General features: G+C 37.0%; 1 protein-coding gene across 2 annotated transcripts; it reads right to left on the reverse strand.

Annotated features, from left to right (window-relative positions):
• Positions 1–1,279: 1,279 nt before the first annotated feature.
• On the reverse strand, positions 1,280–16,273 carry LOC137245349 (UDP-glycosyltransferase UGT5-like). 2 transcript variants are annotated; one of them, XM_067775858.1, is made up of 7 exons: positions 16,111–16,273; positions 7,241–7,402; positions 7,090–7,189; positions 4,402–4,863; positions 4,139–4,342; positions 1,763–2,037; positions 1,280–1,697 (listed from the first exon to the last, which is right to left on the reverse strand). In XM_067775858.1, the coding sequence occupies exons 1-7, from the start codon at positions 16,111–16,113 to the stop codon at positions 1,287–1,289; spliced, it is 1,617 nt and encodes a 538-aa protein (XP_067631959.1). In that variant the 5' UTR covers positions 16,114–16,273; the 3' UTR covers positions 1,280–1,286. The 2 variants fall into 2 exon arrangements, with proteins under 2 accessions (XP_067631959.1, XP_067631960.1); XM_067775859.1 differs by lacking the exon at positions 7,241–7,402.
• Between the last annotated feature and the right edge of the window lie 1,505 nt (positions 16,274–17,778).

Here is a 17,778-nt window from a genome sequence, read left to right on the forward strand (position 1 = left end):
AATTCAAGGCCATAGTTAGTAATGGCGGCTAATAAGTATGTTATCATTCTCTAGACACATTGTCAGCATAATTGGATTTCACACGGTTGTGATATCAAGCCAAAGCATACTGCACCTGTGTGAAACGGCTGGCATGCTGATTCACAACAGCGGCCTATAAGCTGGTTACACAACAATTGCAGGGCTGCCACGATCGATGTTATAAAGGCGCGACCACGACATCAAGATGTCAGTAGATTTCGGGACGGAAGAGTATTTCAACATGTTTATTTTTAACTGATGTTTTAGTGTTAACAGTAAAATACAGAGGAACTTGGGGCGGGGAGGGAGAGATGGCCTGAAGGTTCAATGTGGCCATATAAATCGTTCCCGAGATGGTCGGGCTAGCACCTTAATGGTGCTGTGTTACCGGAGCGTACCGGATCTGTATCCGGCAAAGGACCATCACATCGATAACACTCCCCAAAGACTTCGGGGAGCAACCTTATCGCGACAACAACAACAACAACAGCTGGAAATAATATACAAAACCTCGTAGGTATATGCCTTAGCAAATTCTGACACTAAGTCTCGAGAAAATCGAAAATATTTTTTAAATACTCTTTTTGCGCTGAATGAAAATTCACCAAACACTTTGATAACTAAAGACTCGACATCGTAAGACAATAACTTGATACTGTATTTTGCAGCATTATGCAAAATGTGCATAGCCAATGTCCGCCGGCTAATAAAATTTTGTAAACGGACTTATTTTTGCTGTAGTTTTCTGAACAATATATTTTGTAAATCTAAATGCAGATCTTCAACAATTTTTTTTTAAATTGTCGGCAATTGTACTGGGCGATTCATCTGCATCTTCATAAAAGTCAAGGAGAGCCATCTGAGATCACTTATGTTTGGCAAAATAACGAATAGCAATGGGAAAAAGCTTGCTACAATAACGCCTTGCTATTTTTTTAGACCCTTCACTCATTTTACCAAAATAAATACCAATTTTGAAATTTAAGCAAAATCAGAAGACTGAACAGCTGATTGAGTGTCGTTATCTCATCCTATTTTAAGGCAATATATGCTTCGCGCTGTCACAGAGGGAAACATTTAGCCAAAACAAATGCATCAAAAATTTTGTAGTAAGTATTATATGTGTAATTTTTTAACTGAAAAACTTAAAACCGGACATTTCGATGTTCGGTTAGGCATCAATCAGCGCAAAAACCGGATTGTCCGGTCCAAAACTGTTTTCAAGTCGATATTTTTAAATTAAAAAAAAAAAACACAATTTATATTTATTGATTCTTCAATTTATTTACTTCACTTTTATTAGCACTTTCACTTTTACGACTTGTTAGGCAAGTGGAAATAAAACGTAATAAAATGATTATGACCAAAACAGAAACCCCTATGATAAATGCAACCACATCCAACAAATAAAATTGATACCACGTCAATTCCATACCAGCTGCACGTAAATGAGGAGCACCCTTATGACGCACCACATACTCAATCCAATAAACGGCAGTTTCACGTGCGCTCTGCGGACGATCACGGAAAATCGCTGAGATACGTTTAATATTATTACGATAGCTAGGATTCTCTAGCAGTTCGGTGAGCGCATTTTCTAAAATGGCACGAGTGATCGATTGAAAATGTAGAGTTATGGCATAGCCGTAGAGTGCAGCTTTCTTTAAATTTAGATGCTGGAATAAAATAAACAAGATTATAATAAATCACTTTTGTTTAAACTCAACCTGACTTTTCATACCTGATCAGAATAGAAGGGCATGCCCAACATAGGCACTCCATGGTAAACGCCTTCTTGTGAACTCAATAGACCACCATGTGTGATAAAAACGCGCACATTAGGGTGTGCCAATATATCACTTTGTGGCATCCATTTTTTCACCATAACATTTGGTGGTGAATTTGGTAAGCTTTCATTTTCGAACTTCCACAATACGCGTTGTTTCATGCTGCGAAAAACATCAAAGAAAACTTGCAAGAATTCATCTGGCATATCCTTGCTCTGCACATTGCTGCCTATTGTAGAAAGAGAAATATGAATTTTAATTTATAGTAATCGTATATAGCCCTCATTCTTCTGGGCTAAGAAGTTTACCCAAATCTTCACTGATAAACTTTTTTAACATGGAGATATTTCACAGTAAGCTGTAAGTCGAACAGCTTCACAGCTGCTAACTTTCTGTGCGATCCCAGGTTATGTGAGTTGAGCTAAGGATGATAGGACGTGCAATAGAGGTTCCCACACTAGAAATGGGAGCTATTTTTACCCCTTGTGAGTGCCCTCGTTGAGTGCCGGGTGAAGAAACACTACGCCATTTAGCTACTTATAAATAAGTTATCATAGAACATCTTTCTGTTGAAGGATCCCTGTTCCTTTCCTTCGCCAGATTGTAGAAAAACCGTGCGTACTCCCAACATATATTAACCATATAAAATTATGTACCCTAAAGTGTATTCTTCTATTTTTTATAGGGGACAAGTCTGCCATGTCGTAAAGACCAATGTGGTAGAGTGATATTCGTTTCGGAAACTTTTATAAACATTTCATCATTAAATTCACTCCGATCAATGTTTCTGTCCCCGAGGACCCAGTAAGATGAGGCATAGATTATATCAGAAGGTATTGTTATAAATTCAAAGCCGTATTACTGTAAAAAAGGATCGTTACATTTGTGTCTGGGACTGAGCTGTCCTGAGTCAGTTTACCTATTGCCCCTAGGGCGTAGACCCCAGGCATGAGGAAAAAATCTGCGATCCGATCAACATCGGGTAAAGGACCTTCGACTTTGATAAAACTCCCCAAAGCCTTCGTGGAGTCTCCTTATCTCTACAAGGAGAACAAGAAGTTTTCACAATACTGTTGGAAGGAGTTTAGCGGCGATTGTCTCACTTAATCGTCAGCGTATACGAGGGGCAACATTACGCCTCCTTTAGGGTCACATCCGGTAGATATTCTACAAACCAAGCCCGGGAATGATTTTGCGTTTATGACCCAACTTTTAGTACAATTGAGTACATTCTACTTACCCATTTGTCTAGTTGGTCTTTGACGAATATTTTATTATAACTCCTTAGTGGCATAACGTTCAAAACGGGTTTAAATAGAAAACTGTTATACATAACATACAAATTCTACAAGACCGATACCTTAGAAAGCACTCGACAAAATAACTTTTTGGGCCACCGCCCAGATATATACAAATGCTACAAAAACAGTTTCTGCTGAACACCCAGAAACCTGGGCATCCCAACAGACATCTGATTGCAGAGGCCCCGCCTCAGTGAGCCGTATGTAGAAAAGGAGCACGAAAAGGCCCTCAGAGATATCCATATACCAGTGAACACCGTTCTCAAATACAAATACCATTAACTCTCAGTTGATGAAACCAACCCCTCCAGGGAGACGCGTGTCACTTTAGCTCAAATTCGATCTGCATACTGTAATAGGTTAAACTCTTACTTATCCAGAATCAACCCCGATACACCCAATGTATGTCCTGCTTTTAATAGGTCCTCACATGACACCAACCATCTTTTCAACCAAAGCCTCTAACATCCCTTTCTCTTTGTTCCAACCCTATTGAGACAGCAAGTTTCCTGCTACTCCTGTCAGAGATTATTGTTGACAATTTGTGGTGCTCGCACATATTGGATGGGGCGAAGCACTGCTACAGCAACAACAGCAACATATAAAAAATTAGCTCTTTGAGAAGAACTATGTGAACTAATATTGAGAAGAAATATGTGAACTTATAACTGTTTTAAATAGTTTTTGTAGTTTTCGGCATGGAGGAAATTGTAGTGAGGGAGTAGAGGCAGTGGCTGTGCGAGTTGGAAGATGAGCGATATGGAGAGTAGGAGTGGTATCGGTTTTGAGATTGGAATCGGAATTGGAAGTGGGAGTGCTACTATTCTGCTGGGATAGCCATTTCAAAAATCTTTAGGTTATTTTACAATTCTCGTCGCTATTTAGGATAACGAAATATATCACAGAAACCCAATTCGTTCTAGCTTTTGTTCCAGGCTCAACTCTGCCTACGATATGAGATACGAACCACACTGTTATCTATTATATTAAAAAAAATTTCAATATATATAGATGGAGAAATAATTTTACCTAAACTGAAGTAAATAACTCCATGTGTAGCTTCATCCAAAAACTTCTTTATATCTGCAGGCAAAGTTTTCGGCGGATAAATATGCATACCACCGACGGGCACCAAAGCATCGATTGTTGGACGTGTACTGGTCAGTGGAGTATAGCTATTAAGCAGCAAGGCCGATAAACTCTTCTCCATCACTGTAACCTTGGGAAACTTAACTGGAAGATAATTTTTTTATTTAAAGGAAGGTACTTCAAATTGTATTTTATTAGCTCACTTGGTAAATGCCCAAAATATTTTTCCACCAGTTTATCCATTTTTGGGAAATATATGTATTCTCGATGTAAATCTTCATATAATGAGTAATAGGTATTTTGTACACGTTCCCAAAAGCTCATACGTTCGGTCACAGGCAAAAAGCCGTGTGGTACATAAGACCATGGTGAAATAAGGCCAACCATTTGACTCATATGATTCTCATAGCCCAATGTACTTACACTGACAATGGGAATTTTATAAATGTAAGCCAATGCGAGAAATGGCTCCTGATAGAATTGTTCGGTTAAGAGTAAATCATAAACATCGTCGGTTTTCTTGGCATTAATGATGGCCTGTACCTTGGGTTGTTTGAGCGCATGCTCTGTTGTGGCTATGCCTAATACTTGTAACATTTGTAGAAAACCGGCCATACCCATGCTTGTGAGTTCGAATATGTTTTGAACACCAGCATCCTCAGTAACTGGAAATCGTAGAAATAAATACAGTTCAAGATTAAAATAAGCTATTACTAGCGGAAGCTCAGCGACGTAAGTTGTGAGGAACCAGTAAGGTATGCAAAGTCAACGAAATGCATCGTTTCAAATGATTCCCAAGATAATGTATGCATTCGAAATTTGTTTGATGTGTTGAGATCTTTGTTCACGGTGTGGAGGAACCCAGAATGTAAGAAAAAGGTAAGTGTAAGCTTAAGCGTAGTCTGTGGAAATGGTATGCTGTAGGGGGAATACAGAATGTAAGCGAAAGTGTAGTCACTAAAAAATAAGTCACTACTAAAAAGTCACTAGACTGTAGTGTAATGTTTTTAAGTGACTTGAATAGAAGCGGTTTGATAATCGTTTATTTTCGATGAGTTGTCGGTTTGTTATCAGTGGGTTATCTATTTCCTATCGGCGTGTAACCAGTTTGTAATAGGTGTGATATTATGAAGCATAGATGAATTATCGAAAAAAAGTTTGCGTATTTATCAAAAGTTATCGATTCTTAAACAGCTATTTATTCGCTATCGGAACCTTATCGATTTGCCATCAAAGTCATCGCTTATATATTTCAAAAGTTATGATTTGCTCCCCCTTTTCCCCACTTTATTACTGATTTATTATTGAAAAGTAATCGATAAATTATCTTAATGAAATTGATACTAAAAAAGCTTCAATTTTAAATGGAAGACATACCATTCGATATCAAGCCGATAAGAAACCGATAAGAAGCCGATGACTCAATAATTACAAGTCAACAATGGAGCGATAACTCGAAGATAATAATTTGCTATCAATAATAAGCCGATAATAAATCAATAATTTCTCGGCACCGATCACAAAATCCGAAATTATTTGCTTCTGGTAAATCTCTGGACGAGCTATTGTGTGTTCCCACATCGAACGTTGATACTCATGGCTTTTTCTTATTTCGACAAATTGAATCGATTTGATCAAAGCAGTTTAAAACAAGTAAGGACGGAACTGTCTAATGGGATATATACTATATACATGGCCGATTTCTTTGGTATAACTACTAAATACGTAATGTGAAGCTTCTAGCTTTTGAAATGGGCCAGCAATTCCGAAAAGATCTGAACAATCAGTTGTATACGACCGATCTAATCGATTTTTTCCGACACCAATATGTGCTTTATACGAAAGCATATGGTTAAATTTGAAGCTTAAATCTGATAAATTAAAGAAGATATGACAAAATTGCTCTTTTCTGAAAAATCGGTTGTATATATATTAGACTGAGTCGATTTATTAACCGATATCGCTCCATCGGTTTTTCGATAGGATGGACTCAGCAAAAAAAGTTCCACTACGCATACCCAAAAAAATAAATTTCGAGCCTGCGTAAAAGCGAACCTATTGTAAAAACCTTGGCGATAACAGCTTGTTGGAAAGAAAATGTACATATATATATTTTTGGGGTTTTGGGGAGGGTTTTGGTCGAAAAATTTACCCTCTCGCCATTTTTTTCACAGCCTCGAAAATTATTTTTTTGGGTATGCGTAGTGAAATTTTTTCCTGAGCCAAAATCCTATCGAAAAACCGATGGCGCGATATCGGTTAACTTTCATCCATACAAATCGACCCAGGTTAATATATATGCTATAGAGCTCCGATCCGGTAGGTTCCGCTTACCAAATTCTATTAAGATATCTCAAACAGTGCGCTCAAACGGAGAGACGGACAGACGGACAGGCGGACATGGTTAAGTCCAATCAGCTCGTAATCCTGATCATTTCAGTATACTTTCTAGTGGGTCTATCTCTTCTCCTTTGAGGACTGACAGTTTCGAGACTGGTGACATACTTGATATACTATTTAATTTTCATGAAAGCTTTAACCGTCCTGGTCATAGATGGCTACCCGGGTATCTTTTGCATATTCAAAAACCATTTTTACATAATCTACAAATAGAAACCATTTTTACATAATCTACAAATAGAAACGAGTCAAAATTTTGCGGCATCCTATGGGAATAGGTTTTCTACAAAAAGGAGAGAAAATTTTTCAAATGTACTTTCGTAAGGATGATTTTTTTAATAAATTAGTTTTTTATTACTAGTTCGCATGGCTGGGATACCGAGGTACCACTAGTAGTTCTCACGTATGAGCCGCCTTGTAGTACCCGTGTACCCAGCTATGCGAACTAAGAAGAAAAATTATGAATGAACAGGACGGTTAAAAAAACTCACCATCCTTCCAAAAGTCGTACACTGGTTCAATTAAAACCTCTGTATAGTTCTTGCCCAATTCGTTGCTTGGATCCAACGTGAAAGCAGTAATCGCTGTCACCTAAATATGAAAATGAAATAAAAATAATTCTACATGAATTGCATTTCATACCTGGTGTCCATGTTTAATCAGCTCTGTTGTCAAAGCCCGAAACATCATAAAATGGCTTGTACCGGGAAATGGAAAGGTAGCGAGTATTCTAGCGGCATCGGTGGCAGGGGTGTGAGCCATAAATGCGCTTAGCGCTAGAATAGTACGCAATATTGTGGAATTCTTAAAAAGAAAAATAATAAGAAATAGTAAATAAGTTGCTGACCTGGCAAAAGCTCACTGATACTGCAAACATTACACTGTCTGATCCCTTTATTTTCTGCAACAAGAGATATTTTTTTCCAGAATCTATAAAGAATGCTACTTAACTCATTAATGCAAATCAGCATGTTAATGGAGTTTATACCTATCGACGTCGGTTTAGTCTTACGATGCACAAAAGCACTCGAGTCAAAAAAACGTTTGATCAGCACCCAAGAGTCCTTTACCGTGGTCCCCATTGATGATGTGAGTTGAAACAGTATTACATTGGTGGGGTTTGAGGCCTAACTAGCACCTTTTCTCTTCTATAGGGCATGTCATCCTATTATAATGCCACTTCACATTCGAGATAAGGTCTTTGGTCGGGCTTTCCTTGCAGAATCTTCTGAGTATCGTCTTACTCCCGAACGAGGGCCTAGGGTTTAGGTAGAGTTAGAGCCTCCCGCATGACTCAAACTGACAATACTCCCATTGATCACCACTGGATATGCTGTCCCTCCATCCTTACACCTCCAAGTTATAATAAGCAAATCAACTGACCGACTAGTGGAGAGATTTCCACTAACGTCAACCAATTTTCTTTCAAAATATACTCCGAGTATTAAGAGAACACAAGCATCCGATCCCCGCAAACACGATCCACAGCTTCGTTCAGACTCCTTTCATGCAACAGGGCATTAAGAGAATCGCAAGCTGCCACAAGAAATCCTATATTTAAATCTGAACTGTGCATTCGTCTGATGCCTTTTTGATTATTTCGATAACGATTCTGAAACTTCCCTCTCGTTACATCCACTCACTGACTCTTGTTCTCAAAAATTCCTTTTTCCACCTCCCGTCTCCAGCACCGACATTTTGTCCTCCTTTACCCCCACCTGAGAGAAACAGCACGATGTGTTCCCACCAGTTTTAGATGGGGTACAACACCGGCATCGCATCCGTGGATACGGCTTCACTCACGGGAAAGAATGCCAGCATCATACACTATAGCATGCTAGGCATTCGTCTACGATCGTGAGTCACCATGGTTGTTTGGTAACATATGGCGACGCCATAAGTAGCACAATCTTCGAAGAGGCCACGGTATATTGTACGAACTCCACTACCATCCAGACCCTAGATATTTCGAATAATGCGACGCAACTGCTCTGAAACGATCAACATTTTGTCCCGCATGTTGCATAGTTAGGGGAGGAAGCTCATACTTTCCGTCATGGTCAGCACCAGGTATTTGATTTGATTTGCATGCCTGTTGCTGACCTCGATTATAAGCGTTGGGCGACTCCATCATTGTCAAGGTTTTTTCCATCTATTTGTGTACCCACACGTGAGCGCAACAGTTAGTCACTTTTCAATTCTGTGACTCACGTCAGTAGCCAAGAAACTCGAACCCATCCTGCTTCCTTATTTCATCGCAAACCTGCGGCTTGCCAATCATCATGGCTTTTGAAATTAACATAGCAGCACCACCGCATTAATTGCCATCAACATAGAGATAAACTGTGGACTGTGATAAAGTCAATCACAGTTCGTTAATGAAGAAGGTTCCACCCTTCCTCCCAGTCTAAGAATATCGAATGCAAATTAGTGGTGCGGCTCAGGAACGTAATATCAAGTCCTATTTGGTTTAACTTTTACATATCGAAAATCCCTTCCCCACGCTGAGGACTGCAAGATAATGGATATAGGTCCCGGCCCATCCATCTGTGAGGTATGCTATAAAATCACACCCTATCTCCACAAATTTTCTCAGTTATTTCGCCTCGCGAAATCTGATACTCTGACTGACCAAATCCTCGGCAAGCTTATGTTCAATTTAGAAATGGTAAATGTCGATCATATTGGAAATCCTCATCGATGGCATTACGTTACCGATTGTCTTACACCCAAAAATACTGGGAATGACGTTTGATCAGGATATAAATTTTTGCGAGCATGTAGCTCCAATTGTATCTTAAGTTCAGAGCCATAACAAAATCTTTAAGTTTCTTGCCGGCAGCACTTGGGACAAAGATAAAAAATGCTCATAGCCACCTACAAAGCGATTGGTAGTATAGGAAACTGCTGGCCTGTCAAAACACTGTGCTCAGAACTGCCGCCGAATATCTTCTTAGTCTCCATAACATCACCTACAAAGTGAGGTGAGAATACTCCCCAAACCGGAGAGAAATGAAATGCTGAACAAACATTTTCTGCTGAACACCCAGGAACCTGGGCATCCCAACAGAAATTTTATTGAAAAGGTTCCGCTTGTCAGGAACCTAAGAAGTCATCTGCGCTAGCATTACGAAGAAATCCTGCTTTTAAGAAATCAGAAGAAGAAAATGAGTATGAAAGGGCCTCAGAGACATCGACAAAATGGCGTCGGATTACTATGTTAGGGATTGCTCGGTGAACCACATTCTTACAGACAAATACCCTTTACTTGCAATGAAGGAAAGCAACCTCCCCAGGGAGACGCGCATCGCCAAACCTCAATTTTGATCTGGATACTGTAATAGGTTAAACTCTTTCTTATCCATAACCAACCACGACATACCCAATGTATATACCGCTTGTAGTGTGTCCTCACATGACACCAACCATGTTTTCAATTGCAAAGTGGAACTAACGCCTCTAACACCCCTATCTCGCCGGTACAACATTATTGAAACTGCAAGTTTCCTTGGAATAACATTAGAAGATGTTGATGAAAATTAGTGAATGGTCGCACCTATTGGATGGAGCGAAGTACTGCTACAACAACAACAACCTTCAACGAACCTACTAGGTAATCTCACGGTCTCCTTCTCGAAGGGACTTGAAGCCTCGCCTACTAAGTTACAGAAATACTTATCTTTATGCACATATGCTACACAACTCGATGGTGAGGCTGACAACTAACAACAATTTAAGTAATTTTTCGTTGACCGTATCAGTCTAGAATTTGTCATCCCTGTTCGGGTCTATCGATAGCTAGCGTAGCCCATGCTCTGTACAGCTACGTGAATATATATGAAAATCGCAAATCACGTTTTTTTAAATACAAACAAACAATAAATAAAATAATTAATTATAATATAAACACCATGTAGGAAAACGAACATAGGGTAACCCTGGAATGTGTTTGTATGACATGGGTATCAAATGGAAGGTATTAAAGAGTATTTTAAAAGGGAGTGGACCTTAGTTCTATAGGTGGACGCCATTTCGAAATATCGCCATAAAGGACCAGGGGTGACTCTAGAATGTGTTTGTACGATATGGGTATCAAATGAAAGGTGGTAATGAGTATTTTAAAGCGGAGTGATCCTTAGTTCTATAGGTGGACGCCTTTTCGAGATATCGCTATAAAGGTGGACCAGAGTTGACTCTATAATGTGTTTGTACGATATGGGTATCAAATGAAAGTTATTAATGAGGATGAGGAGATATCGACCAAAGTGTGGACCAGGGTGACCCAGAACATCATCTGTCGGGTATCGCTAATTTATTTATACATGTAGTACCACGAACAGTATTCCTACCAAGATTCCAAGGGCTTTTGATTTCGCCCTGCAGAACTTTTCAGTTTCTTCTACTTAATATGGTAGGTGTCACACCCATTTTACAAAGTTTTTTCTAGATTATATTTTGCGTCAAAAAACCAATTCAATTACCATGTTTCGTCCCTTTTTTCGTATTTGGTATAGAATTATGGTATTTTTTTCATTTTTCGTAATTTTCGATATCGAAAAAGTGGGCGTGGTCATAGTTGGATTTCGGCCATTTTTTACACCAAGATAAAGTGAGTTCAGATAAGTATGTGAACTAAGTTTAGTAGAGATATATCGATGTTTGCTCAAGTTATCGTGTTTACGGACTCACGGACGGACGGACATGGCTAAATAAATTTCTTTTTTCGCCCAGATCATTTTGATATATAGAAGTCTGTATCTATCTCGATTAGTTTATGCCGTTACGGATTACCGTTATGCGTACAAAGTTAATATACCCTGTGAGCATTGCTCAGCTGAGTATAAAAACAAATACACTATTAAAACTGACGTTATGTAGGTATTGATATTAAGTATTTAACTAAAACAACTGAAATTTAATTTAATTTCTTTAATTAGCACACTCAATAATTTCACTTCACTACTTATGTCAACAATAAAACTATCTTAAACAATATTAGACAATTTATTTATCAACAAAAAAGGCAAGAGCACAGATACAAATCAACTATACAGCTTGACGTTTCCCATTATCATTAATAGAACTTTTGTAAAGATTAAGGTAATCCAAAGGAAAGCAATGAATATAAGACAAAATTAGTTAATTAAAAACTGTTTATGAATTGGTTCGCAGCAAAACTTCGATTTCGTTATGCGAAAGGCCCAAAAGAAAGGATTTCACGTTTTTCATGAATTGTTGTAAATTTCGTAAGGAACGAATTTCGGCAGGTAGTGCATTAAAAAGTTTTCTAGATACTATAGTATAAAACTTGGTAGAGTGTGTGGTTTGCGAGGAAGGTACATCTACTGCAGGATGTGAGTTTGTCCTGTCATGTACAGCGAACAACAGCCGTCAAGTCGACAAGTGATCAACGTAACAGTCCCTATTGAGCTATTAGCGTTGGAAAGAAGAAGGTTATGGAAAGCAAGAAAGTCGTTAGCCTGACAGCAGGGAAAAACGTTATGGCTGTAACAAGAAGGATGAGAAAATAAACGACGAGCCAGCTGGCCAGGAATTTTTTCGCCTCGCGTAATTTGGCACTACCACCGACCAAATCCACGGCGATGGTGACGGCTACACACTATCCGACACTCAAGGACTTGAGTGTGACGTTCTATAATTTGGAATTCTTGGCAGTAGTAAAACTGTAAAGCTGGAGTCATTGGTGCCGTATGTCGTATCGCTGTATCCGTATCCTTAACGTAATCAGCTGTTTATCGTTACGATGGTAAACCAAAACCCAATTGGTTGGCTGCGATACGGTTACGACTTTAGCGGCACCAATAATCGATTGCACTGATTCTCATAAGGTTGGTCGAATCAGCTGTTAAAAGGTTACCGATACGGTTACCGATAAAGCACCAATGTCTCCAGCTTAAGTGTTGTGTACAGCTGCGAACACGAAAATAGCAGTGGTAACATTTTAGCAAGCTTTACCAACTAAAGATATTTTATCTTTTGTAATTTAATGATTTATTTTCTTTTTTGGCCGTCAGTATAAACAGTTATTTTATATTTTTGAGCTCAAGGCCGGATCACTTTTAATTTTTTAAAGTCAGTTCAGAGTCGACGTTGTTTCTAGAGAGGTGTAGGAGAAATGGAATAACACCAAAATTCATCAATAATGCTACTAAAAACATTCTTTATATCATCAACAACAACAGCAACAACCACAAACTACCAACAGAACTGTCAAACATCGTGAGTACATACATAGAAAGGATCAAAGCGAAACTTTTAAATATAATCATCGCAATAAAACACGAACTTCTACGTAAAAAAGGAAAAGAGGTAAATAGATTAAAGACACAAATAACACAAGATCTCACCACAAAAGACTCTACGGCATTTTTCATAAGTGAAGAACTACTGACAAAGAAATTAAAAACGAACATGAAAACTAAACAAGTCAACAAATATGAAGAGCTAAAACAGAAACAAGAACAACTGTTGAACATTAGGGTGATACCGAAATGGATTTGTAACACGACAGACGTACAAATACCTACAAATATTCCGTGGCTTCTTTCCCTAGGCCCTAAACATGCCCTACCGATGGAAGTGGGTGATTTTCCTCTTTTTAAAATGATAGCGGACGGAGAGAGTTACATACAGACGATTAAAGAAAAAGAGAAACAAGAGATAGAAAGGAACAACTTGACGACACTTCTGCAAAATCACCTAAATATGACGAACATTTCCGTTAGAGATAAATTTACAAAAGACACCCTGCGCTCCACTAAACAATTTTTAAAGAACAACTAACAGCTTCAAATTCTCAACGCAGATAAAGGAAATGCTACAGTAGTAATCGATAAAATCGAATATGAAAAAGATGCGGACAATAGTAAATGATATTTCTATGTACAAAGTATTGAAGTGTGACCCCACTAGTAGACTACAACAGAAAAATAATGAAATAGTGGAAAAACTGTACAATAACAAATCCATCGACCTTAAAGAAAAGTACCGTCTTACCTGTAAAACAGCGAACCCACCCAGAATTTATGGTCTGCCAAAAATCCATAAGGCAGGGATTCCGCTGAGACCTATTTGTTCGTCTATTAATACTCCGTCCTACAGTCTATGTAAATTCGTTGTTCAAATATTAAAAAAACTAACAATGACATCCAAATTTAATGTAATAGACGCCATGGATTTCAAGAAAAAGATGAAAGATACTTATGTGTATGATGATGAGAGTCTAGTGTCGTTCGATGTTGTTTCCTTGTTTCCCAGTATCCCATTTGATTTGGTCCTTGATATCATAGATTCTAAGTGGAACCAGATAAAAGAGTACACATCCATGACGAAAGAGCTTTTCTTAAGTGTTGTTAAGTTTTGTATCAAAGAAAAACGTTATTTTAAATACAGAGACAAAATATACGAGCAACGATCAGGGATGCCAATGGGATCACCAGCGTCACCGGTAATAGCGGAAATCGTAATGGAAGAACTATTAACCAGATTTGAGGCTGAATCGGTTAACAAACCACGATTACTTACATAGTACGTCGATGATATATTCGCTATAGCAAAAACAGAAGATACAAACAAATTGCTTAACACACTGAATGGATATCACAGATCCATCAAATTTACAATTAAGATAGAAAAAGACGGGGAAATACCATTTTTAGATACATTGGTAATCAAAAGAAATAATTTCTTAACTATATATTGGTATCAAAAACCAACAGCCTCGGGGAGGCTTATAAACTTTCACTCACAACATGAAAACAGAACAATTTTGAACACGGCCAACAACTTCGTCAGACGAGTTCTATCGATCAGCGACAATATTTATTACGATAAAAACATAAAAACTATCAAAAAGATTCTAGAAAACGACAACTTTCCCATAAAGTTAGCATCGAAAATAATTCGTGATTATTATTCCCGACCCAGTGATGTAGGTAATAAAGAGACTAGAGATGCCAAAATTTACAAGTCTGCAACGTATGTCCCGAAATTATCGGATAGAACAAAATAATCAAACATGTATGATAAAGAGAACGTGCGGTTAGCTTTCACATATGACAACACCCTACGGAAAATTTTTAGCAACCTTAAAGATAAAATTTCAACACATGAAAAATTGGATGTAGTTTACAAGATTCCTTGCAATGGCGACGGGTCCCACGTATGTGAGAAAGTATATGTGGGGACTACAAAAACAAAATTGAAGGCAAGGATATCCGCACATAGATCCAATATAAAATTAAGGAACAATTTTTCAGACAACAAAACGGCTTTAACATCCCACTGCCAAGAAACAGGACATTATCCAGACTTTGACAATGTAACCATTTTAGAAGTAGAGAAAAATTATAACAAACGCTTCACATTAGAAATGCTTCATATAGTGGACACCCCTAATAATAAGAGGATGGATTTCTAAACGGACATCGCGAATTGTTCTTACGTCTACCGCAACCTTATAAAAAACAACAAAAGCATGTGATGCATTTTTACAGACCTGCACAAACATAAAAAGTTTTCGTCTTCGTTTCACAACAACACTGTAATGCCAAATATATATCTATGTATGTATCGATGTACTATTCGCCGTCTAACAATTTGTTGTTTTATAGTTTTGTTTACAATTACGGTTTTTCATTTGTTTACTCTCTTTGTTTAGATTTTTAATCGCTGTTTCTTTTTATAATTGTTATGTTAAATGTTAGTCTTGAAAGCGCATTTGAAGATGTAAGTGGTGGCGATGCATAAATGAATGTTTTTATTTTATTATTAAAATTACTTATTGTTTTTTGCAGTCAGTCCTGATGATGACTTCAGAGTGAAGTCGAAATATTGACAAATAATTAAAATAAAACAAATCAAATTAAAAAAATTAAAAGTGTTTTATTTAATCCGGCCTTGAGCTCAAAAATATAAAACAACTGTTTGGTAATTTAAGATAAAAATTAAATTAATGAGACTAAACAAACTTATATCAAAAACGTTTTTGAAAAAGTTCTAAAATTCGATAAGTCTGCCATCGAATTTTTTATATGGCAGTGAGTGTAAGTCTCCCAAAACTTGCGATAGCTTTTACCGATTATTTTTTCGAAGGGTGTTTCACGAAGGATACGGCAGAAAAACTTGAACACCCTTGAGGAAAAAATTGTCCAAAATCAATGCAAGTTTTAAGAAACTTATCACTTGTACTTTTTTCGGCTAAAATTAATCGGGCTACAAAACGGCATAGTCACACAATTTTAAATATTCTTAATAAAAAATTCGAAATTTTCTTTCAGACTTATTGAATTTCCAAAATTATTTGAAAACGCTTTTAAGCTTGGTTGTCATAGTTTCAATTACACAATTTATGAAAATAAAAAAAAAATAAAAATTTATAATTGATGAAATTTGCAAAATTGCTGCTGCTATTTTCGTGTTCGCAACTGTAGGCACTATTATACAAACAAATTAGTTTTTGGTATAAATTCAAATTCAGTTACATTAATTACCATTTATTATTGTTTATGTTATTGTTGCTTTTAAAATATTGTATAATTTCCCGAATTTTGATTAACTTGATTTTTTACGCACTAATTTAGAGATACTTTCAATTTTCCGTCTACCGAAAACGATCTTGCTTCCCGGCTTTATAATCTCGTACTACATCGCATAACTCAATTCAAATCAGCAGCTTGAAGTTTTCTATGTACAAAATGTAACAAACGCTGCTTGCTGTGAAAAGATTACATCATGTTTATTAGACTGGGTCGCTCTGAATTAGAAAAAACAGGTGAAGGTGTCTAAGTTCGGGTGTAACCGAACATTATATACTCAGCGTGAGCTTCAATTGCACATTTCATTTCAGATAAATTACTTTTCTACATCACACGTGGCACCGCCGGTTTAAAAATATGTCTCCCCTTTTCCTCTTACAATAAAACTTGATAAGTGAAATATCATTGATTCAAAACTATTTTTTGCAAAGTTATAGCTTATTATTCTAGTCTACGAACCTTTTAAACTTGTTTTATATCTAAGTTGCCGTGGTATTTAACCGATCCCGTCCATTTTTACTTGAAATATTTTCTACTATAGGGAAAATTTGTGTACCAAATTTTATTACGATCCGTTAATTTTTCTTCGAGTTATGGCTCCCGAAACATAGAAAATTGCTTAGTCGTAAAAGGGGTGTTGCCACGCCCATTTTTTTAATTTGAAGTTTTTCCTATTTATTGTTATAAATCCACTTGGGAAATGAAATATGATTGGTATAAAGCTCTTTTTCCAAAGATATAGCTTATTTTATTTGTCCACGACCCTTTTAAAAATCTTTTATATAAAAGTGGGCGTGGTCCTTAACCGATTTCGTTAAGTTTTTTCAAAGCATTCCTTATAGTAAAGGCAACCTTTCTGCCGAGTTTTGTTACGATAGCTTTATCGATTTTTGATTTATGATTGATAATATTTGTAAAATTGATTTTATCACAAGTGGGCGGTGCCACGCCCGTTTTTAAAAGTTTTTTCAAATTTTTATCAAGAGTCTCAATATCAGTCCACACGTCAAATTTTAACATTCTAGGTGTATTATTTACTAAATAATCAGGCTTTTTGTATTCTCCAAAATGCTAAATATATAAAAAGTGGGCGTGGTTGTCATCCGATTTCACTCATTTTCAATACCAATCTATTCTGGGTCCAGATAAGCTCGTGTACCAAATCTGGTGAAGATATCTCAATATTTACTCAAGTTATCGTGTTAACGGACAGACGGACCGACGGACGGACATGGCTCAATCAACTTTTTTTTCGACACTGATGATTTTAATATATGGAAGTCTATATCTATCTCGATTCCTTTATACCCGTACAACCAACCATTATCCAATCAAAGTTAATATACTCTGTGTGTAAAGCAAGGTGGGTATAAAAATATGTTCCAGAACCACCCTCAAATTTAAAGCATATGATGAGAGCGACTCGTAAACAACTTTTTTTTGATTTTTTTATATGTATATTAAAAACATTTTTTTTTAATATTGCAACTAACGATTTTGATAATTGTTATATCATAATTCTATAATATTTCTTATGTCCTTTTGAAATTTGCAGTTTATCCTTTGTTGGTTTTTTTTTATAGTTTAGTGAAACCGAAAGGATTCTTTAAGGTGCTACACTTC

This window comes from Eurosta solidaginis, chromosome 3 (genome assembly GCF_040869045.1).
Source record: "Eurosta solidaginis isolate ZX-2024a chromosome 3, ASM4086904v1, whole genome shotgun sequence".
NCBI lineage: Eukaryota > Metazoa > Arthropoda > Insecta > Diptera > Tephritidae > Eurosta > Eurosta solidaginis.

Coding starts and splice junctions, on each gene's coding strand:
- LOC137245349 (XM_067775858.1), bottom strand. Junction 4,864..7,089: donor GTACGACTTTTGGAAGGATG/GTGAGTTTTTTT, acceptor TACGATTTCCAG/TTACTGAGGATGCTGGTGTT. Junction 1,698..1,762: donor TGCCCTTCTATTCTGATCAG/GTATGAAAAGTC, acceptor ATTTTATTCCAG/CATCTAAATTTAAAGAAAGC.